Source organism: Propithecus coquereli, unplaced genomic scaffold (assembly GCF_000956105.1).
Source record: "Propithecus coquereli isolate 6110/MARCELLA unplaced genomic scaffold, Pcoq_1.0 Scaffold128, whole genome shotgun sequence".
Taxonomy (NCBI): Eukaryota; Metazoa; Chordata; class Mammalia; order Primates; family Indriidae; genus Propithecus; species Propithecus coquereli.
Genome location: NW_012136969.1, coordinates 452,151 through 476,826, shown reverse-complemented (window position 1 = coordinate 476,826; position 24,676 = coordinate 452,151). Strand labels below are relative to the sequence as shown.

The 24,676-nt window shown below is 36.8% G+C and overlaps 2 protein-coding genes across 2 annotated transcripts in view; one reads left to right on the top strand and one right to left on the bottom strand.

Moving 5' to 3' along the window:
• The window catches only part of XPA (xeroderma pigmentosum, complementation group A), a 48,372-nt gene extending 46,042 nt beyond the window's left edge, over window positions 1-2,330 (top strand). Inside the window, exon 3 of the mRNA XM_012638262.1 lies at window positions 2,182-2,330. Within this exon, the coding sequence (XP_012493716.1) occupies window positions 2,182-2,330 (149 nt within the window). The remainder of the gene's footprint in view (window positions 1-2,181) is intronic.
• Window positions 2,331-6,021: 3,691 nt separating this feature from the next.
• The window catches only part of NCBP1 (nuclear cap binding protein subunit 1, 80kDa), a 47,536-nt gene continuing 28,881 nt past the window's right edge, over window positions 6,022-24,676 (bottom strand). The window contains exons 10-22 of the mRNA XM_012638261.1: window positions 23,936-24,046; window positions 22,682-22,746; window positions 21,217-21,279; window positions 20,884-20,958; window positions 18,858-18,961; window positions 16,471-16,593; window positions 15,252-15,354; window positions 13,896-13,989; window positions 13,108-13,211; window positions 10,744-10,858; window positions 8,362-8,490; window positions 7,633-7,746; window positions 6,022-6,555 (exon numbers count right to left, since the gene is read on the bottom strand). Coding sequence (XP_012493715.1) covers window positions 6,442-6,555; window positions 7,633-7,746; window positions 8,362-8,490; window positions 10,744-10,858; window positions 13,108-13,211; window positions 13,896-13,989; window positions 15,252-15,354; window positions 16,471-16,593; window positions 18,858-18,961; window positions 20,884-20,958; window positions 21,217-21,279; window positions 22,682-22,746; window positions 23,936-24,046 — 1,314 coding nt within the window. The 3' untranslated portion in view covers window positions 6,022-6,441. The remainder of the gene's footprint in view (window positions 6,556-7,632; window positions 7,747-8,361; window positions 8,491-10,743; window positions 10,859-13,107; window positions 13,212-13,895; window positions 13,990-15,251; window positions 15,355-16,470; window positions 16,594-18,857; window positions 18,962-20,883; window positions 20,959-21,216; window positions 21,280-22,681; window positions 22,747-23,935; window positions 24,047-24,676) is intronic.

The window sequence follows — 24,676 nt, the reverse complement described above, 5'->3', positions numbered from 1 at the left end:
AGCTCTCCTTACCTCTCCTGGGCTCTCTCCACCCTACTAAGGATGCCTGCTTTACTTGCTCCACTTAATGGCTTTAGGACTGGATTGTTCAGAAAGGGAAAGAAGGGCAAGAAAAAGACAAACTTACCAGTTTCTAAATACTTCCTTACTTTCTGGCACAAGTCTTTCCAGGAATGTCTAGTTAATATGGAAGATAGGGCTTTATTGTTATCATTACATAGCCTGATAGACTAGCTGAAGGATGGGAAGAAAAAGTCAAAGTCAGCATAAAACCTTAGGTTCAATCATGGCTAGAAAGCTAGATTATTTTTGGTGTATTTTTTTAATGTTAAGAAAATAATTTTCCTTTCTTGTTCCCTTCCCTCTCCTTCCCTCTCTCCCTCCCTTCCTCCCTCCCTTCCTTCCTTCCATTGGGCTGCAGTCAAATTTTGAGGTCTTTTCTCACTGGGGTAGTAAAGTACATAGGACACCTTACATCAGAACAGAGTTGAAAAGAGGGTGTTGGAACTCAAACAGGAAACATTTTCCTATTATTATCTGAAATTAGGAGGCATCTGTGTAGTTCTGGTCAGCATATCATTTATTTTTTATTTAAAAAACGTCCTAAGCAAAAATAATAAAAGAAAGGAGGGCATTGCAGATATATCTAGAAAAACCAGCGTTCTTCAGAATGAGGGAGACTGACACAAGTAAAGATTAGTTTGGGTGAACATGATTTTTCCCCCAGGCTGGAAACTAAGTATCTAGAGGTGTATTTCAAGCATTGAAGCTTAAAAATAATCTCAAAGAAAGTGCTTTTCATGCTGGAGGTGTGAAAAAAGCAGCACAGCTTAGTGGTTAAGAACATGGACCTGAGCTAGACTGTACCTTTGTCATCAACTGGCTGTTTGACCTTGGGTAACTTACAACTTCTCTGTGCCTTAGCCTTCTCATCTGTAAAACTGGGATGACAGTTCTACTAACCTCAAAGGGTTGTGAAGATTAAATACATTTAAAGTGCTTAGAACAGGGCCTGATACATAGCCCTACATGTTTGCTTTTATCTCTCATGATATAATAATAGCTGAAAATACAAAGATTCAAGTAGTATTGTGATACTACTTATCATAGATCTTAAATGGATTAGGAAAAATGTGATTACTTGGTGTTTGTTGATATTTATGGTTGAGATCAAGATAGCTATCATAATCTCCCATAGGTGGTGTTACTGTCCAAGACAGTGGTGAGCTGGTGGATCACTGGTGAGAACAGAAATGTAAACAATTACATGTGCTTTTTATTCATTAAGCTAGAAACTGAGAAGTTATGAGCTTGTTAATTTCCAATTAGCACTAAGGTTTGGTGTGTGTCTTAAGGTAATATGGAATGTGAACCTTTAAAATATGATTGACTTAGTTGCTTTCAGAGAATCCAAGATAATTTTCTCTGTAAAATGACTTTAGCATGAGATAGCGGAAAAGCTCCTAACGTTGGGCTAGGATGGCTGCGTTCACATGCTGTCTTTGGTCAGTTTCCCTACCTGCAAAGGAAAATGAAGTAAAATAAAAACTCTATGGTTATTTCCAGCTCTTAATATTCTTTGATTCTTATTTTTAGGTTGTACTTTGCAATAAGCAACCTCTTTCCTAAAATAATGCTGTCATTTTATAAGATAAAGAACTTTAAGACTCAAACAATTGCATGAGCACATTTTCTAAGATGAAAACACATCAGCATAGTGGTAGAGTTCTTGGTTTTCTAGTTTTCTCGCAAGCAAAGCTTGACTTACCTCTTATAGAAGGTAGCTCCTGACTTATAAACACAGAAGTTAGAAATACTTCTTTTTCCTAGTTAATCTCAACTGACTCCCCATTCCTACTGGGGCATCGTGTTACCTGAAATCAAATGTGTCTCAATGTACTCGGTTCTGTTACTCCTCTCATTTCTGAATTTGGTTTTCTTAACCACATACACATTTTGGAATCTCATTTCACACTACTCCAACAATGACTTGAATGATTTCACTGGCCAAGGTGGTCAGGTGAGAAAGTAAGCCTGTCAAGGTTGTATAATCAACTTTGATTTGTTATAAAACTAAGGCTGTAAAACATACGGTTTAAATACATACACCCTGAAAGCCTGATGGATTTATTTTTGGATTCAGCTAAAAAGCACCACTGAAAAGCTGTATTTTTTTCTCAGAATTGCGGCGAGCAGTAAGAAGCAGTTTGTGGAAAAGGGAAACGATTGCTCATCAACATGAGTATGGACCAGAAGAAAACGTAGAGGATGACATGTACCGGAAGACTTGTACTACGTGTGGCCATGAACTGACGTATGAAAAAATGTGATTATTAGTTCAGTGATCCATTTTATACAGTTTTGTATTTAAATAAAGGAAATTTATAATAGATTGGCCCTGTTCAAAATTCCCCAAAACATAATGTCTTCATAGATGAATTAAACACTTGTATAAATAATGCATCAGTAATAATCATATGGTATGGCCTGGCAGTGCGCAAAATGTCAGGTCTGTGATTGCTTTTTTACAGCAGGGATGGGGGCTGAGTGGTAGAGGAGGTTCAAAAGTGGTGGGTCAGAACTACAAATTGGGAAAAAGAGACCAAGGCAAACACTAGATTCCGAGTCAGGTGTTTTAGGACTATTTCTGTCTCCATGACAGTACAGACAGTGGGGAGCTATTGCTGGGAAAAGTACTGACACACAGCAGGGATAAACATTGAATTATAGGAGTCTCATCATGTTTTCTGTACTCCTGGGGCCTACTGCTACAGGCTTTAACATTATGTCTACATGGCCCTTTTCAAATGCTGGATTAAAATGGAAACACTGTCTTCAAGGTTAAATATCTGATTGTTCATCAAAGAAGGTGCTAATATGTTTATCCTAAGAACTGCTAACATTTACCAGGAGCCAGGCACACACCATGATAAGTGCCTTATGGTTATCCTTTAGTGCTGGAAGGGAAGACAGCTTGCTTCCATGCGTATCTAAATAAGGGTAAGAAGAAGTGACAACCTACAACCTCACAACACACCAGGCAGTATCTGGGTCAAGTTTAGCTAGTCAAATTTTTCCGAATCTTATAGAAAAATTACAGGTATGTTTTTTTTTTGACAAAAATAAATACAACTTAAACTGGGTATTTTCGAATTGTTGTTTGACATGACTTTTTATCCTATGGTACAAATAGAAGAAATAGGAAGTTTACACATTTCCATTTTTCTCTCTAGACCAGCTGGTGGAGATAATGCTTGGAGACAGGCAAAGTCAAAACAAGTAAAGCCCAAATAATTAGGATTGAGATATAATTAGTAAATGTTCTCCACATTCAACACAGAAATGTTTAATGTATTTTTCAAGTCTTTATTTTTTTACATGTGCTATACTAATTATTATATAGCTCAATAAAAATTGATTCTGCATAGGCAGCAAAATCTCCCTGGGGAAAAAAGCTTCCATCTTGATTACCACAGACGGACCAGGCTACTGACAGTAGCAATACTGCATTGTGGGGGATGAGGAGCTCTTGAGCCAGAGAATCTGGGTTCAAATTCCACTTACTAGCTGTGGACCTTTATCTGTAAAGAGGGCATAATCTCTTAAAGGACAGTGTTAAGGCTTTAATAGGGTGAATCTATAGCACCTGGCATATAACCACTAGTTAATGAGCACATATTACCAAGGCCATTACAGTTACAGATTTGTCCTGTTGAGGTTTGCTTCTATTCACTCTTTTAACCTCATCAATTTAAGACAATCTAGTACCCAGACATCACTGACAGCCAAATCTGTTCTACCCAGGTTGGCTTTCCTCATCTTGCCTTTTTAGGTATAATTATAGATTAGGAAAACAGTATAGTTCACTTGGACAAAAGCATGTTAAATTGCATCAATACAATTTAACAGAATATTGATTTATTGCAAGGTACGATGGACAATGACATGCCATCCTTTGTCTGTGTGAGCTTCATTAGTGGGGAAAGCGACTGTTGAATGTTTGTTCCTGCACCTTTATTTCTTCTAAATTCAATTCCTAGTTCAGATTTTCCAAATGCCTAAGCTGTTAGACTGGCACAGAGCAGAGTCACATCGATGAACAGTTGTTAGAAGCAACCATTATACATGAACAGAGGATCAAGTAAAAGGAAATGAAAACCTACACATTTCTCTAGAATGTATATCAAATATAACTAGCCAAACTTTGCAGTCTATTGTGAAAGGATTACAAAGCAGTTTGGATCAAAAAAAGTTCCCAATGCCTTAAAGATTATCCTTTGGCTTCTTGAGGACAGGAGTCATTTCAAACTACAGTTGACCCTGCAACAACACAGAGATTAGGGGTGCTGACCCCCTGCACAAAAATTCACATATAAATTTTGTCTCCCCCGGAACTTACTAACAGCCCACTGCTGACCAGAGTCTTACTGATAACAAAGAGTTGATGGAGGCCGGGCGCGGTGGCTTACGCCTGTAATCCTAGCACTCTGGGAGGCCGAGGCGGGCAGATTGTTTGAGCTCAAGAGTTCGAGACCAGCCTGAGCAAGAGTGAGACCCCGTCTCTACTAAAAATAGAAAGAAATTAATCGGACAACTAAAAATATATAGAAAAAATTAGCCGGGCATGGTGGCACATGCCTGTAGTCCCAGCTACTCGGGAGGCTGAGGCAGGAGGATTGCTTGAGCCCAGGAGTTTGAGGTTGCTGTGAGCTAGGCTAACGCCATGGCACTCACTCTAGCCAGGGCAACAGAGTGAGACTCTTGTCTCAAAAGAAAAAAAAAAAAAAGAGTTGATGGACACATAATTTGTGTATGTATTATATACTGTATTCTTACAGTAAAATAAGCTAGAGAAAAGAAAATGTTAAGAAAATCATAAGAAAGAGAAAATATATTTACTATTGGAGTGGAAGTAGATCGTCATAAGGGTCTTCACGCTCATCATCACATTGAGTAGGCTGAGGAGGAGGAGGGGATGGTCTTGCTGTCTCAGGGCTGGCAAAAAACCCATGTTTAAGTGGACCTATGTAGTTCAAACCTGTGTTGTTCAAAGGTCAACTGTAATTACATAGTGTGTGCTGTGCTTAAGCTATGGGGAAGAACAGTATAAACAATATTTAGCCAAGAACCTGGATTTTAGTCCTCTTTCTGCTAGTAACTGGCGACACAACCTTGATTTTTTTGAATAATTATTTCCTGTCATAAATGGTATGGTATTTAAAAATCCCAAGAATTCCCATCTATTGAGTGGACTATATTCTGTAGCCACTAAGAGGTACGATAAACCAAAGAAAAAAATATATCAAAACATGGAAAACAATGCTTCATAAACTTACAATGTAATAAGTAAAAAGACATCTATGTTGTGCAAATGCACAAAAGTAAGTACTGACAGTTTTAGGACTATTGGTAAATTTTTTCTAAGGTTTAATGGAAAAAGTCTAAAAATCCTAGATATCTGGAATATTACGTGATTCCTTACACTTAGTATGTTATTTTACAAAACTCTCTCATCTTAAGTCTCAACACCATATAGGAAACAGGCTCAGGAATTAGTAGGTATTTGCACCAAGTTCCATAGAAAAAATCTAAGCCCACATCTATTCCAAATATAGTTTTAGTCAGTCTAGCTACTTCTAGTTCCACCTTATATGTAACTTACTGTATGACCTTTGACAAATCCCTCTCAGAGACTCCAGGAAGTGACCAGATGCTCTAAGATAATGGTCACCAAACTTGGAATCACCTGGGGAGCTTTAAGTCCTACTGATGATGTCTGTGTTCTACCCCCATAGATTGTGGTTTAAATTCTAAAATAACTTGAAAGATTCCCAGGTGATTTATGTTAAGACAAATTTGGGAACTGTTGGTGTAAACAGTAACACTTTTATATACTAACAGTGTCTTAAGATACTACTTAAGAAAAACATTTTAAAGAGAAAGTTTCAAATGGAATACACCTACAGTAAGAAACCACCAATTTCAAAGTAGACTGAAATGATAAATCATGAAATACCAAAGTTTAAAAAACATACTTTCAGTTTTATTTCAGCTATGTTAAGTTATCTGCCAGCTGTTAAAAGCTATTCTACTTGGTAATAAACCCATCAGTTCTACATACTATGTAAGCTTGACCTCTAATGTATCACATACCTCAAATCGGTTATTTTGTGCCTTAAGGAGAAATATCAAATTGAATACAGAAAGTTGTATCTGTCACATGTATAATACATCATGGTCATTGTCACATTATTGTCATTAGGAAATATTTGCTTTTTAGGGGCAATTAAAAGTAAAGCCATATTCGTCCTCCCCTTTTGTTTCCTTTAAGAAGTAAAAGGACACTACAAGAAAGCAAGCATTCAAACCATCAAAAATAAGACAAATAATTTTAAGATGTTTTTAAAAAATCTTTGACATGAGTCGGGGGGAAAATGACCCTTAGGCCTGCAGGGCACAGAACTGCTGGAACACAGCCAGGATATGAGGGTCTAACTCAGCAGTGAAGAGAAGGTTCTCCAGGGTCACCATGTACTGCTGGATTATCTGGTGATGCTGTGGACACAAAAAAGGGGGTGTTCAGGTTGGAAAAAAGCATGTAATAAGCAATCCTGTAGAGCACTTCCCTCAGTAGCCACCCATGCTGAGGGATGAGGTAGGAAAAAAATAGTGCTGATAGGAATAATAGGCCCCTGAAAAGCCCCAACATTAAGAAAATGTAAGAAGAAGTGAGAATAATGGATGTTCAGTAACTTTTTAAAAAATACAATTAATGATTTAGGCAGTGACAGCAGCACCTGCTTGCTATTACTACTACTAATACAGAGTAGCTTCAGCTGGGTCTCTCCTCTAATTAGGACATAATATGACTTTTAAAAAAACAGCCCAGACAGGGACTGACCTAGGAAGATAAAAAGTGCCAGAAAATGAAACACTCTCTTCTATGTGTTCATATATAGATTTGAATATACTCAGAATTGCTATAGGACTAGGTGCTGTTAAAGATTTTTAACTGGCAGTAACTATAAAAGCTAGAGGGAATTCCTATTTGGAGATTTAAAAACTTTCACTTAAAAAAGACTTCTGCATTCATCACTCTTTTCTAGAACAAATAAATGAGGATTTGGGAGGGGGTTAGTGTCTAAAGATACAAAGAATTAGCTCCACTCTTCTACATATCTTTAACTTAAATCTAGCTGAGAGTAGGTGCTGGCATTTTGCTTTTGCAGAGAGACCCCAGGGAGCTTACCTTGCTTCTGTGGGCACTGTTAATCATCTGAACATTTTTAAGGACTTTTATAAATCCAATTACTGTTCCCTTAGCATTTTTTCCTCTACATTTTATATCATAGCTCGGCTTCCTAACACAGAAAATGGCAATTAGGAGTCTAAGTGATATAGAACCAATTTAAGCCTAAAGTCTTTTTTTTTTTTTTTTTCTTAAGGTACAGAGATTGTCCTGGGTTAAGTCTAGGTATTCTGATGAACAATAGTAGCAGCAAATGGACATGAAGTGAAGTGCTTACAGGTACTACATAACCTCCTGACAAATTTGACAAGGATTTTTTAAATGGAAAATCTTTGTGGCTGAGAACAGTGGTGTTTATTATCTAATCAAAGTTCCCCACAAACCTGTAGGAAGATCTGCTGGAGCCTCTCTATACAGTTCTTATACCATGGTGTTAAAACACTGGTCCCGTCAGTTTCACATCGTACTAAGTGCTCAGTTAAGATCATGATAAAACGCTGGAAAGGGGGAACAGAGTTAAAGAAGTATTAGAATTTTGTACTTCAGAAGCAAATTCATGAAAGCCCTCAAAGTATTACTTGTTCCACGCTGTCTTTGTGGCATGTGCTCTTAACTTTCATAATTAAGTGCTCTCAATCTAGAAAAGCAGACTGGTAATAGTGTGACTTGGTACATTTCTTTCTGGCAATACATAAAGATCTTTAATGTACTTATCCCAGTAGTATTACTTCTTTGCATCTATTCTAATGAAATCATCAGAAATGTTAATAGGGATCTATGCACAAAAATGTTCATGGAAGGAAAGCAATTACCCAAATGATCAAAAATAGGTAATAATTCACTATGAGAAATGTATTTAGCAAAATCAGCCTACAATTTTTTTTAAAGTATGGAAGAATGTTCATGCAAGAATGCTAAATAAAACAGCACAACTCAGGTATACACAGTTGCCTCCAAGTGGTGAATTTTATTTCCTTTGTAAATTTTTGTATTTTTAAACTCTTATATAAATGTGCGTGTATTCCTTTTATGATTAAAAGTAACATTTTTTAAAACTAAAGAAATACATTCATTCCTTTTATCATATGTATCAATGTCCCAAGCCAAGATACCTGAAATATGACAAGGAAGAGGTTCTTCTGTTCACTCTGAGCAGATTCCACTTTCTCCTGCAGTCTTTCTATTTGCTCCTCAAGAGCCCCATCTTTCCTGTCACTGCTTCTGTCATCATCATCACTTCGCTGCAGAAGGCAAAGGAACAAAGGAAAATATCATTTAGAACGCCAATGTTCTAAATATTATCAAATAAGGGGAAGGGTTTTATTTTGTCTGGTCAAATGGTATTTAAAGATGTATAGGATAGTGAAAGTACCCCCCACCCCAAACACACACACACACCCCGCCAAAGTCCAGCTGTGGTTCGGAGACACCGTTTTTTCACTCAGAGGTTCCGTGTACTTCTCTTGGTTAACAGCTGTGGGGGTCTTGGCCACAAAATATCACTATCTGACCATCTGAGCAATAACAACAGGGAGGCAGCTTGCTAATCTTTCGTCCAGTAATGGGCCATATGTAAAAGCTGGGTAGGCCCTTTTGTGGCTCATGAGCCATAGGCTGCCCGTCCTTGACATAATTTAGAAACTGCTACAACTGACATGGAATAATTCAAAGTGAACTGCCCAAGAACCTCTGCTGGAAGCTGGGCACAGTGGCTCACACCTGTAATCTCAGCACTTTGGGAGGCCAAGGTGGGAGGACTGCTTGAGGCCAGGAGTTTGAGACCAGCCTGGGGAACATAGCGATACCCATCTCTACAAAAACTAGAAAAATTAGCTAGGCATGGTGGTAGTGGTGTGCCTGTAGTCCCAGTTATTTGAGCTATGATGATGCCACTGCACTCTGGCCCAGGCAACAGAGCAAGACCTTGTCTCAAAACGAACAAAAACCAAAAACAAACCCATCTCTGCTGGCAATGATAGGCTCAATAAATCCCTATAGACCTTTAATAATTCCCTCCCAGCTCACCCTGGAGAGTTTATAGCATTTGCTTTGGTTTTTAAAAAAAAGGCAGAAGAAAAATAAGGCATGATTTATCATCATTCTACAGAGAAGGGAACAGGCTGAGAGGTTAGATAATAGTCTCAGTATCACCTACCCAGAAAGTAGCAGAGCCAGAATCTGGTTCTAGGTGTCACATAATACACACCAAGGTCCTTTCAGCATGAAAGTGACATCACTGAACCTAGAAAGCTTGGTAATCCTTCTAGATAATACTCTAATGCTAAGGCCCCATCTATGATAGCCTCCTCCAGGCTTTAAGCAAAATTACCAGAACCCCCCCTGATTTTATAGAATCTGGTTTTTTATCTCTAATGCAGCACCTGTTATGAGGTCTACTTTACATTCTAGGCACCTAGGTGCATGATTATCTTTTCCTAACACCACTCTAAGGTAAAGTTCTAGAGCCCTATCACCTAATAGACCTTCCTACAAAGACAGAAATATTATACAAATCTGTGCTGCCTGTTACAGTAGCCCATGAGCCACATGTTACTACTAAGCACTTGAAATGTGCTTGTGTGACCAAGGAACTGAATTTTAAATTGTATTTAATTTTAATTAATTTGAATTAAAATAGTCACATGTGGATAGCAGCTACTGTACTAGACAGCACATTTTTGGAAATGGTGTGGCATGAGGGAAAGTCTCTGGAGTCCGACAGACCTGGGTCAGAATCTAGTTCTGTCATTTACAAGCTATATAACCTTGAGCAAGTTACTTAACTTCTCTGCGTCTCTATTTATATATCTATAAAATGGGATGACACCATTTACCTTGCAGTATTTTAGGTCTATGAGTGTGTTTATATCCATATATGTATATATGTATGTCTATATGGAGTCTGGCACTCAAATTTTCTATAGGTGAGAATAAGAACATTTTTTTTTTTCACCTTCTAGTCTGGTAAATATGCGTAACACTGGCAAATACTGTCATGAGTACTGAATATTGTCAGTAGTATCATGTTAAGTCACAGCATGCAGCCAGCTCACTGCTTCCCTCCAAAATGGCTAAAATACTAAACAACTTATTACTACGAGAAGTATTTTATAAACTTGTGAATGACTGTCCCATCCCTCCCCACAAGACCAGGAAAATGATAAGTTATCTATAATCTTCTCCCTCTTTCCCTCTTGTACCAGAGAATCTTACAGATATAAGTGTCCTTTTTCCTTCTGGAAAGTGCAAACACGAAGCTGACTCAGAGACGGTGAACTATGGAAAGTAAAGTTCGCAGCTTCCTAAAGAGGTTCACTGTGCAGTATAACAACGCACAACAGACCACCTGTTCTTTCCTCCTCCTCTGCTTCTGTAAACAGCTCTGCATACTCTGGACTTACAAAAATAAATTACCATCAAGGTAATGGACTCTGAATACTCTCCAGAGTTTCCAGTATACCTTCTAACCATTTATGAATCGACAAAAGACTTACCCGTTTGTGTTGCCTTGCAAGCTTCTCTTTAGCTTCTTCTAGCTCCTTCTGGATTTTCAGAACATGTTTGTTCATCTTACGAATTGTAGAGTGCAAGATTTCCCAAACAAACAATCTTAAAGTAATACGGCATTTGATTACTGTATGGTAAACTATGCTTATAGATAATAAAACTTCAATTTTTATAACCTATTCACTCTTACGGGCTGATATAGCCTTTCATCCTTTGGGGAAAATTAGTCATATTTCTCCAGCAATACTTATGATTTTTTTAGTGTAAATTGTGCAAATATCTCGCTCCACCCATTAGACTCAGGTGAGCTCCCTGAGGGCAGTGCTGTGTCCTTGTCATTTTTCTTGTTTCTGTCTCCTACTAGATGTACATAAAAGGTGCATGTACGTAGTCATTGGATTGAAATGGCAAACTAAAAAATATCAGGAACAGAAATACATTGTTTCTCTTCTAAAAGTAAATAATACACATTGGAATTTCTCAAAATGGTGATATAATCTGAGGCTCATTTGACATGCTTTATACTATTTAACTACCACACACACAGCCAATTTTCTTAGAACATTTATGAAACTCGTTAGTTGACAATAGCTATCAATTGCTGGGCTCTAAGAATGAGATAAATATTTATATGTCAGCTATCTTATCAGCAAATACCTCAAATGCCAGGATCACCTTTGTAGGTGCTTTAAAGTGTCTGTTGAAGAAATGGTTTATTTTTTTAAAGTAGTTTCTTAGCTACTTTTGTGTGTATAAACTATGTTTCCTAATGCCAGGATACGGCACAGAATAGTATAGTTGACTCTTGAACGACATGGGTTTGGACTGTGCAAGTCCACTTATACATGGATTTTCTTCCACCTCTGCCACTCCTGAGACAGTAAGACTAATCCCTCTTCTTCCTCCTCAGTCTACTCAATGTGAAAATGACGAGGATGAAGACCTTTATGATGATCCACTTCCATTTAATAGACAGTAAATATATTTTCCTTATGATTTTCTTAATATTTTTTCTCTAGCTTACTTTAGTGTAAGAATACAGTATATAATACATATTAATCAATTATTTATCTTATAGGTAAGGTCTCCAGTCAACAGTAGGCTACTAGCAGTTAAGTTTTTGGGGAATCAAAAGTCATATAGAGATTTTTTTTATTCCATTGGGGGGCGGTCAATGCCCCTAACCCCCGCATTGTTCAAGGGTCAACTGTACTTTCTTCTATACATTTTGACCTGGATGATATAACAGTTTAACTGAAAGATAATAAAAACAATTTGGTCATAAAACGCCAAGTCTACAAAAGTAGAGTAAAGCACTTTAACTCTGACAGGCGAAGGTTCTGCACTCAGATGTGTGACTTTGGGCAAGCTACTGAAGCACTATGCGACACCTTCCTATTCTGTAAAGTGTAGACAATAATGGAACTTCCTTTGTGGTGGTGGTGTAAGGATAAAATGAGTTGAAAATGTAAATCACTAAGGATAATAGGTGAAACATACCTGGGTGGTTAGTGTTCTGAGAGTTTACAGATCTGAGAATGCCTTTCTGTTGTCTTCATTTGTGAAGGCCAACTTGGCTGGCATGACAGCTTTAGATCACATCCTATCACCCTAAAGATTCAGTATATTTCAGACTAGCGTCCTCTGGCAATAACAGATACAGTGGAGAAGTTAAAGGTCGTGATGGATTTTTATGTCTTTCCAAGTAATTCACTTTTGTTCCCTGTTTTGTGTCAACTCTGGCTGTCCCAATTCTAATCAATTGTAAAGCCTGTGAAACTTCACGAATAAGAACCAAACACAGTGAAAAGTTTCTTTCCTTTAGGGAGAATGAGTATAGAATGAATCTTCTGCATTAAATCTAGGATTTTATAACTGTGGTGAGACCCCCACTCCCACTCCCACCCCCACCCCCAGGTTATCCTGGTACCCACCAGGCTTGCCCTAATCCCTCCACATGTATTTAATCTACTATGGCTTTGGTTTCTTGTAGTTCCTGGTGTGCATTCCAGGTCCCATCTCCACTGAAGCTGGAACCATTCCTGACTCCCGTCTGAGACCCCCAATACATAGCCAGCTCTTGCTGGTTTTCTTTCCTAACAGTCTAGACCCTTCAACAGCATTTCTACCTGACTGCTTTAGTTTTGACTCAACTTACAAGTGTGTCCCTAAGAGACACTGCAACATACGTGGCTGTGTATATTTCCATGGTCTGGGAATTTTTGCTATGTCCGATCTTATTAGATTGGACCATTAGTATATTAGTATCAACTTGGTTTAGACCAGAATTGGGAGCTCATGTAATAAGAAACCACACGAGAACACAAATTTTGTAAGATAATTCGTATTACCTAGTAAAGTCACGAGACAGCTCTGAAGAGAAGATCCAATTTGCTACCGCGGCACAGTCAACAATCTGTGTACGAATCATCTTATCCACTAGTACAGCGATCATCTACAACGAAAGAATTATTTGAGTAAATCACAAACACGTACGTAGGCCAAAATAATACTGCTGCTATAAAAGTGAAATAAGACGACTATAAAATTCACTTTTAGTGGCTCTGGAACTGATTTGACCATTACATCTTAAGATTTACTCTGCCCTTTGCTTGGCTCTAGTGCTGTCCAAAATACTATAACACCAATAGGGACTGACTGAACAAAAAAGAAAAACTCTTGAGTGGTAACATTTAAATAAAAAAAAATTTTAGATAATAATACCTATATAAAAAATATATATAATTTCAACTGAATCATAAAAAACATTGCCTCAATGCCTCTTTATAATACACGGTATAAAAACAACATATTGAGGTTTGAGAAATCTGGAGCTTGCTTGTAAAAACTGGCTGCACTAGATAATCATTTCCTGCTCGGGTAGTAGAATCTTCCCAGCAACAAGCATTCCTACACAGTATTTAAAATGTGTTGCAATATTATATTCCAAAAACAAACTGTAACACTTGAATGAATCAAACGTTACTCCCATAGCACTAAAAAAAATTACACATTTTAAAGGCATTCTATAGGCAGAGTCAAATTTCATATTTTTCAAACTAAAACAATGGAAATTAACTCCCTTATTTTTATACCTATACAATCCGAACCTCAACACGTCTAATCAAATAGTTGTTACCTGTGGATGGTTTCTCCAGACCTCAAACATAACTCTTAGCACATGTAACTTTCCTTCATCACTTTCAGCTAAGGTTTTGAAGACTTCATGAAACCTTTTGATAATAAGGGAAAAATACCATATATAAGCATTTTATTGTTTTCAAAACCTTTTCAATGTTACTCAATTTACAATGCAATAAGTAAATGCAAAATAACCAAATATTAACCATCAAGGATGTAAAACGTATGATTAGAGATTCATAGTTTCTATGGAAGCTGTCACAAAAATCTTAAGATATTTACAATATACTACAGCTAGCCCCGGACTATAGTTTACTATGTATTTAAGAATAGTAAGGGCTAAGGAACTGTCTTTTAACACTGTGGTCCCCAGTCCCCAGGCTGCGGACTGGTGCCAGTCTGTGGCCTGTTAGGAACCAGGTCTCACAGCAGGAGGTGAGTGGTGTGGGAGCCAGTGACTGAAGCTTCATCTATATTTACAGCTGCTCCCCATGAGCTCCACCTCCTGTCAGATCAGCAGCAGCATGAGATTCTCATAGGAGCGCGAACCCTACTGTAAACTGTGCATGCAATGGATCTAGGTTGTGTGCTCCTTATGAGAATCTAACGCCTGAGGATCTGAGGTGGAGCTGAGGCAATGAGTGGCGGAAAACACAAATTATCATTAGCAGAGAGGTCTGACTACACAATAAATGTAATGTGCTTGAATCATCCTGAAACCATCCCCCCACCCTCAGTCTGTGGAAAAATTGTCTTCCACGAAACCGGTCCCTGTTGCCAAAAAGGTTGGGGACTGCTGTTCTAACGTGTTGAAATATTCTGACTGCATCTTCTGTAGGAACCCTGTAAGTAATACAGAGCCTTGAAAGCTGAGATGGGGTGAGATGTCAGGTGTCTTTGCTTGGCCAAAGGAAAATCTATATGCTCTTTCTTCTTTTGGACCTGACAGGTTAGAGAACTCTGTCTTTAGATGCCAATATTTGAGGGGCTCCCAACAATGTTAGTTGGTTCTCATTTCTTAACTTCTTTTGGGAAGATGCTTGAACAGGGTGGGAGCTTCTGACTGTATATATGACTGTCCCAAGGACCTAGGTTTTTTTTCACTAGCTTCTCTAATTGTCTACATGAAAAAATGCACTTTCTCTGTACATATGCAAGCTATACATACAGACTGACAAAAGCCATGGGATAGGGATTTTAGCTACCAAAAAACAAAACCCACTGTATCAAACTATATAATACTGTTAACATGTTCAGATTCAACAATTTTAGGTAAAAATTACTATACCATTGATGTTCACCAAGAAAAGTTCCAAACCCTCAAAGAAAGGTTGTGTGCTCTTATTGTACTTACTTTGCAAGAGCACTGAAGGAGTGGCTGATTGATTTGGCTGCCAAATGTAGCAGAGTCTGTACAAAGACCTCTATTTTCAATGGGTTAAAACTGAATCCTTCATCTGAAAAATATTTCACAATAAGATACAAAAATTTAAAGTATGGCAATTCCTTGGTGTCTCACCTCAAATGCTAAACAGATGGCAAGTCACATCCAAACACTAAGTCAGATATTTGTGTAATGTCTTTCAGTATTAATAAATAATAAAAGACCATCACTGACCCAAATCCTCAAAATATAAAACTAAGCATAATCTTAATTCTTAATTTTATGGTACTGTTTTCCTAATTTTTCTGCATGACTCATTTCTTTAAAAAATAGATTTCCTTATTCAAGTCTCTCTATATCATGGCAAGTTAATATATTTAAAACAAAAAATACAGTAAATCCTTAACTCTTAAGATGTCTGACAATGTATGTAATATTATCATTTCAACTTATGTTTTCTAAATACATTTTCTCTAACATCATAATACAAGTTCCTTAGAAAAATCCAAACAAACAAAATCCCAGTAATAAATACCCAATGACCACTAATGTTTTGATTCTTAAGTTGTTTTTCTATGTGCATGTCCTTATGTACAGATCTACAAAAAAATACCCCCCCAAATGGTTACCCAGCTGTCCCAGGAGACTTGTCATCTGTGCTACTGATTTGTCTCTTTTTGTGCCAGTGCCACATTGTTTTAGTTACTGTAGTTTTCACAATACGTTTTTTAATATGTGATAAGGCAAGTCCCTCTCACCATTTTTTTCCTGATTTACTGATTCCAGGTAAACTTATAAATCAGTAAATGTTAAACATTATTATTATTATGGCTTAATTTAGAGAAAATATCCAACTTTATAACATACCAAGTCTTCCTATTTAGGAATCTATGGTGAAAGTAGAGAATGTTTAAAAATCCTTGAATGATAACAGTATATTTTATTTTGTATTTAGGATGAAGTTTATATTCTTAATGTAACCTATTTCCGAGATGTTAGGATCTCTTTTTATATAAGGGGGAAAATACTGGGGTCCTAAGAACAACTTGCATGCTAAACAGACCAAACAGATACATTGCTTAATGAGCATCCAATGGGATTTAAAAGGGACTCATGTTGCCGGAGTAATGTTTAAGCTTTAACTTGGCCTATACACAGTTCCATTCAAGAAACATTAAATTCCCCTTACCATCATCATCATCCTGGTTAGGATTCGGTACATCTTTCAAAATGCTAAAGATTTCATCATTCGTTGCCTTACTTTTAAAGGCAACTGCTAAACAGAGGGCAACAGAATGTCCAGGAAGAGAATCTAAACAGAACGGGGAGGAAGGAAGATTAGGTTTAAAGACTTATAATAGTTAAATAACTGAGAACTTAAAAAAAAATTCTTTCCTTTCAAAATAGAAAAATCTATCCCAAGATCAGTATTTAATCTGTATAAAGATACCGCATGTGAAAGTTTCCTTTAATAAGTTAATGGTTTCTCGTCTAAAAAACAAAAAAAAGAGACAAAATTCTCATTTCAACACTTCCTTAAGAACACTTAGCTAATTGAAATCCAGAGTACAAGAGATGCTGATCTTCCTCAAGATGACTGATGAGGAGAACACTGGATATAGTTACAGCTTTCTTTTAATGCCTTCAATTCTCCTGGGCTCAAAAGCCAAGAATTGATCTATTTCTCTTTCATTATGCCAACACCTCCTTCCTCCTTCTTTCCCCTGGGACAGTGAAAACTAAGTTTGAGTTTGAACAAGGAAATGCCGCCAACTTAAGAGAGGGTTTTTTGTTTTTGCTTTTCCTCTTTGCTGAGTCTACAAGCTTGAATCTATTTAAGTCAGATGCTCATGTGATGTGACTCCTTGTGTTTAATACTGGTTAATATCAGTTAAATCCTTACTGTATAAAATGTGTGCAGGTATATACTGTAAGGCATCATCAGAGCAACAGAAATATGCTTTTAATATAAGGGAGGCAAAAAGGTAACACAAAAGACAATCCTGTCATAAGAGTGTGAGTTACTAAGCACCTGGAATGAATAAACTCACTCACAACAGGTCATGTGAGGACAGTCATGTTACACCTGCTGTGAGCTTTTCCCTGGCAGTAAGAAAGTAAGTGAAGAAAAACAGAATCCCCTATCACCAAGGAGTCTATATTCTAGCCAGGGAGCCAAGATATTTGTATTAGATGTAGCCAGAGAGCAATACAAAACCGGCTTGCTAAAAGTTAAAAAAACATTTACAGGTGTGGGGCTTGGGCTAGACCCTAGAAAGAGAATGACAATTAGAGAGAGAAAGAGATCGGGATAGTGACAGAAAGGCAAAACCAAGAACAAGAAGTATGGAAAAAATTAAAAAGGACGTGGGCCTGGCAGAAGTAGAGGTCCATTTGGGGGGAAATGAAAAATAATAAAGTAGGAACAACTGTTACCAAAGCCTTAAATGTTAGATTGAGTTATTCCTATGGTAAAAAAAAGAAAGCTCAATCTTCAACGAAAATCTGAGTTCTCTGATAGCAAAGACTGTACCTTGTGATTCTGAGCTAGTACAAGACAAAATTCTAAATCTAGAACTTCTAAGTGCTATATGAACATTTCATCTCCTAGAAAGCACAGTAGCTAAGAACAAGGCTGCTTAGTTAGTGCACCTAGATTTGAATCTGGGCCCTACCACTCAGAAGCAATCTCATTCTGGCTTGACCTCTTGGAGCCATTTCTCCACTGTAATATTGGTATAATCATACCTATTTCTCAGAGTTGGTATAACATAGGAAAGTACTTAGCATCAGGACCAACAAAGTTTATTTCAAGGTAAACAGGTGTTGTCAGAGACATAAGTGGAGAAGTAGGGGGTAGAATACGAAAAGCGAGAGTAGAGTATTTCCAGATGTGAAGAACCTCTGCATGACATGAAATGGAAGGCTCATGGAGGGGCTGTGTGTTCAGTGCATTCTGAAAATAACCTGGAAAAACTCTACACCTAACTCTCTACCAGCAATCACAAATGTATAACACTTTCCCTTCATTAGGCATAAATGCAAAGTGAAAAATATCAAATTATAGTCCCTCTGGATTATGGTGTAATCTCAGAGATGATGTAACCAAAAAGGTAAGGAAATCATATTTAAAAATTTACTTCTAGAGGCATGTTGCCACAGACTGTGTGTACCTATGTTCCCAACACCACACCTGAACTGTTATAAAGATGATAATTAATTCAAGTAATCTCCATCATCAGGACAAGTACACATTTTCAGTTTAGTAAGTTCTGGCTATAAATTCATCTTGCTATGCTTAGCACTGTATTTAAAATAATACCATGGGCACAACACCATAAATAGTATCAAAAAAGAAAAAATTGTAAGCCAGTAATAACTAATTAGATCCCAAGAAAATCCTCAAAATGATGACAAGGCAAGTAAAACAATAGTGGCTAGTGATAGACCACCTTTCAAATAGAGAAAATATAAACCCCAAGAAAAGGAAAAGCTCAATTTCTCCACCTTAAGTGACTTCAGATATACTTGCATTGGTACTTTCAGACAAAGGGATTATTTTATTTTATTACTTACTGCTACTTTCATCTCCATACTTGTAAATGCAGGTTGGGTTTGCAGGACATAGAGCTGAGAAGGTAGGAGGAACAATATCTAATATACGCTGATGGTAAGACAACCTACAATACAAATAACAGCCTCAGAAAATGTCTTTCATCAGTTCCATTCTTTGGTAACACCCAACTTACCTGGAAAGTCACAATGTCCAATACCCTGAACTCAGCTAACAACTAAGAAATGAAAGGGGAGAAAAGTCCTTTAGGCTATTGTCTAAGCCAGCATCCCAAATCTCAGGCCTACTTCAAAACTTACTGGATTGCACTCAGATGTAGACTAGTGGGCCCACAAGCCTGGTAGCCAAGGATGTCGGGCAATGGTGGGGTGGGGTGGAGGTTACAGTCTCTATGGTTGGAAGATGGTTATATTGTACCAAATAAATACTGAGGATAACAAGGGCCAAGTTTCTTACTGCCTGAGAAAGTATTTACATACCATGGCAGAGAAGAAGGCAGGAAAAGAGATGTTGGATTGGAATTGGAGGGATATGCACACACAGGTAGATATAAAAAGTTATAGATATATGTATGTTTGTCCACTGAGAGGGACTAGAACCAATGACATCCCAATGGCAACGAGCACATTAAGTACCCAGATCTTGGTTCCTACATACTATACTCCACTACTAGACACTAAGGCTCTTTGAATAAACAGATGATTCCAGGGGAGGGACAAGGAAACATAAGATGAGCAGAGAACATCTTGTGCCAGAAAATAAGAAAATGCTCAATGAAAGAATGGTAGAGGACATTTTAAAAAGACACAGGCCTTACCAGGGATTCACGTGGACAAATCAGGGACAATTTGGACATCACGATAAATAATGATAGTCACAGATTATAATCCATTGAATGAAACAAATTCGTTAGTCCCTACCGATACATAAAGAAAGAAAAAAACAAACGGAGAGAAAAAACAGCTCTTACAGTAGAATGCCAGCTAATAAATGTAGAAAAAACAATGGACAAAGAAAATCATCATTTGGCAATCATCTTAGTCATGGCTGATAAAAGTAGTTTTCAGAGGAGAGTGGAGGTTTGATAAAGAATAGGATAAGAGTGTAACCTAAGAATATCTCCCATAAAATAACTAATAAATTACGAGGGGAAAAACAGTAGAGTTAAGGGGGAGAAATCCCGCAGACATTGACATGATCAAGAGTAACATCAAGAGGTAGGATTCATGTGCCTTTAGACAGGACACACTGAGAGCACCAACAATGCAAGACCTGAGTCTGCTCATGAGAAAATATCAGAGCAATCCAATACAGTAAGGTCTAAACTGTTTAAAACTCACAAAGACACAAAAGACAGAAAGAATAAACGTGCAAGACTGAAGGAATCTGAAGAGAATGACAACTCAATACTATACATGTTCCTGGATAGGATTCTGGACCAGAAAGGAAAAAAGAGACATTCTTGGGATGGCTAGCAAAATTTCAGCAGCATCTGTGGATTGTGTGGTAGTACTGTACCAGAGCTGATCTCCTGATCCGGAGGGTTCTATGCTGGCTATGTAGGACAGTGGCTTTGTTTTGGGGAAATGTGTAATGGATGTTGAAAGAGGAGGGCTGCCATGTCTACAGTTTATTCTCAAGACCAATATAATGGGTATCTGGAGAGGGAAAAAAGCAGTGAGCATGAGAGCAAACATGATAAAATGTTAACGACTAGGGAGGGAATTTAGGTGAACAGGAGACAGAGTTCTCTGTACTATTTTGACAACTTTTCTATAAATCTGAAATCATTTCATAGAATAATATTTTTAACAGAACTTCCTGGCTTAATTCACAATAGATTCTAGATGGCATGGTCGCCTAATTTTTTCAGCTTCAATCTCGATTAAAAAGTGAGATTTAAGATGGGCAAGTACTTGGATTTCAAAAATGGTATTCGGAACATACATCACAAATGCAGAGATGAGAAAAAAATCCCCCCACAGAAATTAGGAGACCTAAAATAAGGAGAAAACACAAAAAACTTACCTCATACATTTTTCTAGAACTTCTCTTACAAACTTTGGCTTCGGACTTTCAGGATCTTGAGTAAGACAATCTGACCTAATGAGGAAATGTGGTTTTATAAGTTCTTACACACAATTGCAACTCATAAATTTTGTTAATTTATAACTGCACTTATAACTATTTGTACTTAAACTACAAATAGTTTCTTTCTACTTACTGTTTCATTTATACATAGTAAATTAACATCAAAGAAAGGAAATAACTCAGACAGTGAAGGCTGCTTTTATGTCACAGTTTTAAACAGTAACAGTTTTTTGACTAGGGAAAGGAAGGATAAAACACATCATTGCTTACCAATCTTCCCAGCTCCAACGGAACTGGAAGTTACTTAGATGATGAGAAAACCAATTAATAAACCTACACAGAAAAGGGGAAGTGGGGACAGAAAAAGGAAGAATCGTTGTGATTTAGAACAGAAATTTATAAAATCCTTCAAAACAGATAAAACCCTATTTTACAGAGTTAATGAAAAGCACTTTCCTCTACCTGCAGCTGTATGTTCTCCTGCCACTAATTCTTTTCTCTGCGAATCCTGTAACTTATTTTTTAATAGTCCCCTATGTCACTTCTAATAGTGCTATCTTTTATCTTTTTTAGGTGAATAAGAGATATGATTCCAGCACCTGTTTTGTGCAGTCACCTTATATGTTCACATAATTTAATTCTCACAACTTCTGAGGTTATACATCACAAATAACTGATGATGAAACTGAGGGGAAAAAAAGATTCTATAAATGGCAGAGCCAAAGTAGTATAGTCTCTTATCACACCATGCCCCTTTCACTATAAGCAGAATATATCATTGAAGCCCCCTTTTCCCCTAAAAACATTCCTGATCTCTACCTAGATAGGGAACATCTTACTATTCTATATAATGCTGTGGACTTCATAAAAATCCAATAAATATTTGCTGAATGAATGGCATAATGGAGACGCCTAACACAACTGCTATTTTATTAACTAGAATGGGAAAAAAATCAGAGAAGACATTCTCTTAAAGCATGTCCTTCATGTATCTATAACTTCAATCACTAAAATTACTCAAGGTAAAAAGGTCAATGACACAGGATAGCCCTTAATGATAATTTTCAAATATGGAATTTGAACAATGGACATGATCATAGAAACTGCAGAAGTGTTCAATACCTGTCCTTATTTGATTTGGAAAACTGACAGAGCAAAGAAAGAATACCATCTAATAAAGGTGATCACACAGACCTCACCCAAAAGAAAATAGTGACCATGCAATTACCACAGCTGTGAAATACGATCTTTTATATAAACTAAGAGTCTTGAAGCTGTAGGTTTGAAAAGACTTCTATGTAAAAGCTAGAGTTTAGAAGCAGATACTACCTATAAACAAAGAATATACATTATTTATTATAAACAAAAAATATATAGTTAATATTTATATATAATAAGTATACACATTAGATTCCCCTTCTACATAGGGGTTAGCATAAAACATATTTTAAAAGTGTACATATGCAATCACAGAGGGAAAAAGTAAAACTGTACCAAAGTACCAAACACATAAACAATGAATGAAATTAAAACTGCCGCATAGGCATCAAAAATGTAACATTGCACTCCAATAAGTACAAGTCTTGTTAATATACAAAGTTTATTTTGGGGAGGCAAGAAAGAAAACTCAATATGGAAATTCTTAAAACGGCAAATGTCTTGATCAAATTCCTTTATAAAGTACAAGAAGTAGAAGCTATTGACACTTAGTATAGAAATAAGGCAATTACTGTACCTGTCTACGCATGTGGTATTCATTGTGTCCAAACGCATGTATAACATTTCAGTTGCCTGTGCCAGCTGTGAATTTGAGGATAAGGAAAACTATTCTCCACTCTCATCCAAAATAAATTGTGTAACAGAAAAAATTAAAACATTTCTGTTAAGTCTTTATAATGACTAACAACGCTGAGCATCTTTTTACATAATTGATCTATTCTTGAGTTTTTTCTTAATACCTTTTAAGTTCAATGACGTGCAATAAATTTAACCTGTTATACACTGATGAAGTCAAGATAATGAATGTTTTCATCACCTCCAAAACTTCCCTATACTCCTCTGTAATCCATTCCCCGCCTCTGCCTCAGCCTCCCAGAGTGCTAGGATTACAGGTTACAGGCATGAGCCACTGTGCCTGGCCACAAAATTTCATTTTTTAAAAAACCCAAAGCAAATTAATTAAGAGCCCAAAATTGATGAGAAAATCCTTTCACTATACTTTATTTTAAATCATAGGCATTAAGGAAACATAGCATCTTCAATTCGTAAAAACATGTTAAATCAATGCAAGGCCTCCCAAACTTGTTCAGGTATCAAAGAATCTAGCAGTCCTTAGACTTAAGGAGAGATTTTAAGGTATGACAGTATATACTATTTCATAACGTGGGGGGGTTATGTGTTAATTTTATAATGTGCATTTTAGTTTCTCACTCTTATTCAAATATTATACTTCAGCACTGAAACAAAGCAAATCAGAACTACTGTCCCTAAAACTTAAAACTTTGTGGAATAAAACTGAAGTTGAGAAAATTTAGCTCATAAGTTATTAGTATATTTTCAATCTTGGAACGGAGAGCCATTTATTTTTTTATTAGTGGTAGAACATTAGGCTTACGAAGGATTATTTGACCTTGTCCTCCAGTCAAATGAACATCTAACCTCCTAGGGATCTAAGAAAGAGAGATTGTATACTAGTTCAGGAAAATTAAAATTTTTTTTCTTTCCTTAAAAATTGAAAATGCCAACTTTTCTTCTTTTATAGTATTTTCTTAAACTTCTTGACCCAAATAGTGAAGTATATATGTATTTATTATTTATTTTTAGATACGTATATATTTATAGACATACAAGTACACGTATGTGACATACACACATTTAAAAAGCTGTATTTTTAACTTACAGAATTTAAGCCCGCAAACACAAATATTTAATAATCTTTTAAAGCTAGGACAAAAAGAGTATGTTTAAAAACAAAACAAAAAAAGGATACAACTTGGGGTAGAGAGCCAGGCTGAAGTTTGCAGAGTTCAATGAGAAGTGTTGCATACATCACATCAATGTGAGGGGGTGCTGGCAGTTGAAACAGCTCTGCAAAGATCACCTACAAGAATCATGAGTCAGAACTCAATCGACTGCTACCTTTGCACTTCTACCATCGGAAAGACCTTAACATTCTAAACCTAAACTCTAACTGCATGGCATTCATAATGAAAAAAGAATTACTTTTTAATCTTTAAAATTATGTTCTTTCAAATACAGAGATCTAAAATTGAATACCATAATGAAAATTCCCTCTCTCTGTAACTCATTCAAATAAAAGTAGACAAGATCAATGCTTATTTGACCCAAACTCCTCTCAGAGAACTGTGTAATTAAATTCCAACTTTGGAAGAATCAAAAGTTGATTTAGAGAGGCACAGTTTTCTGAGGGGCTCAACAAATCTGTTAGAGTTTCATCCCTGTAAGTAAAAAGAACCCTTACCATTTTAATAGATTCTGAGGATGGGAAACACACTATGTGAAATAGATGGGTAGCTCTTTTAGACAGTCCAAGACTTCTTTGCCATGCCTCTTGTTCAGAAACTTCTGCTTTCCACCCTCTCTGTATGATTGGTGGACCACCCACCTAGAAATCTAAAGCCCTGGTCTTTACTCTTACCCTCTCACACTTCTATACTTCAATCTGATGAATTTCTACACATTTTGTAGATTTAAAAATATGAGTTATGGC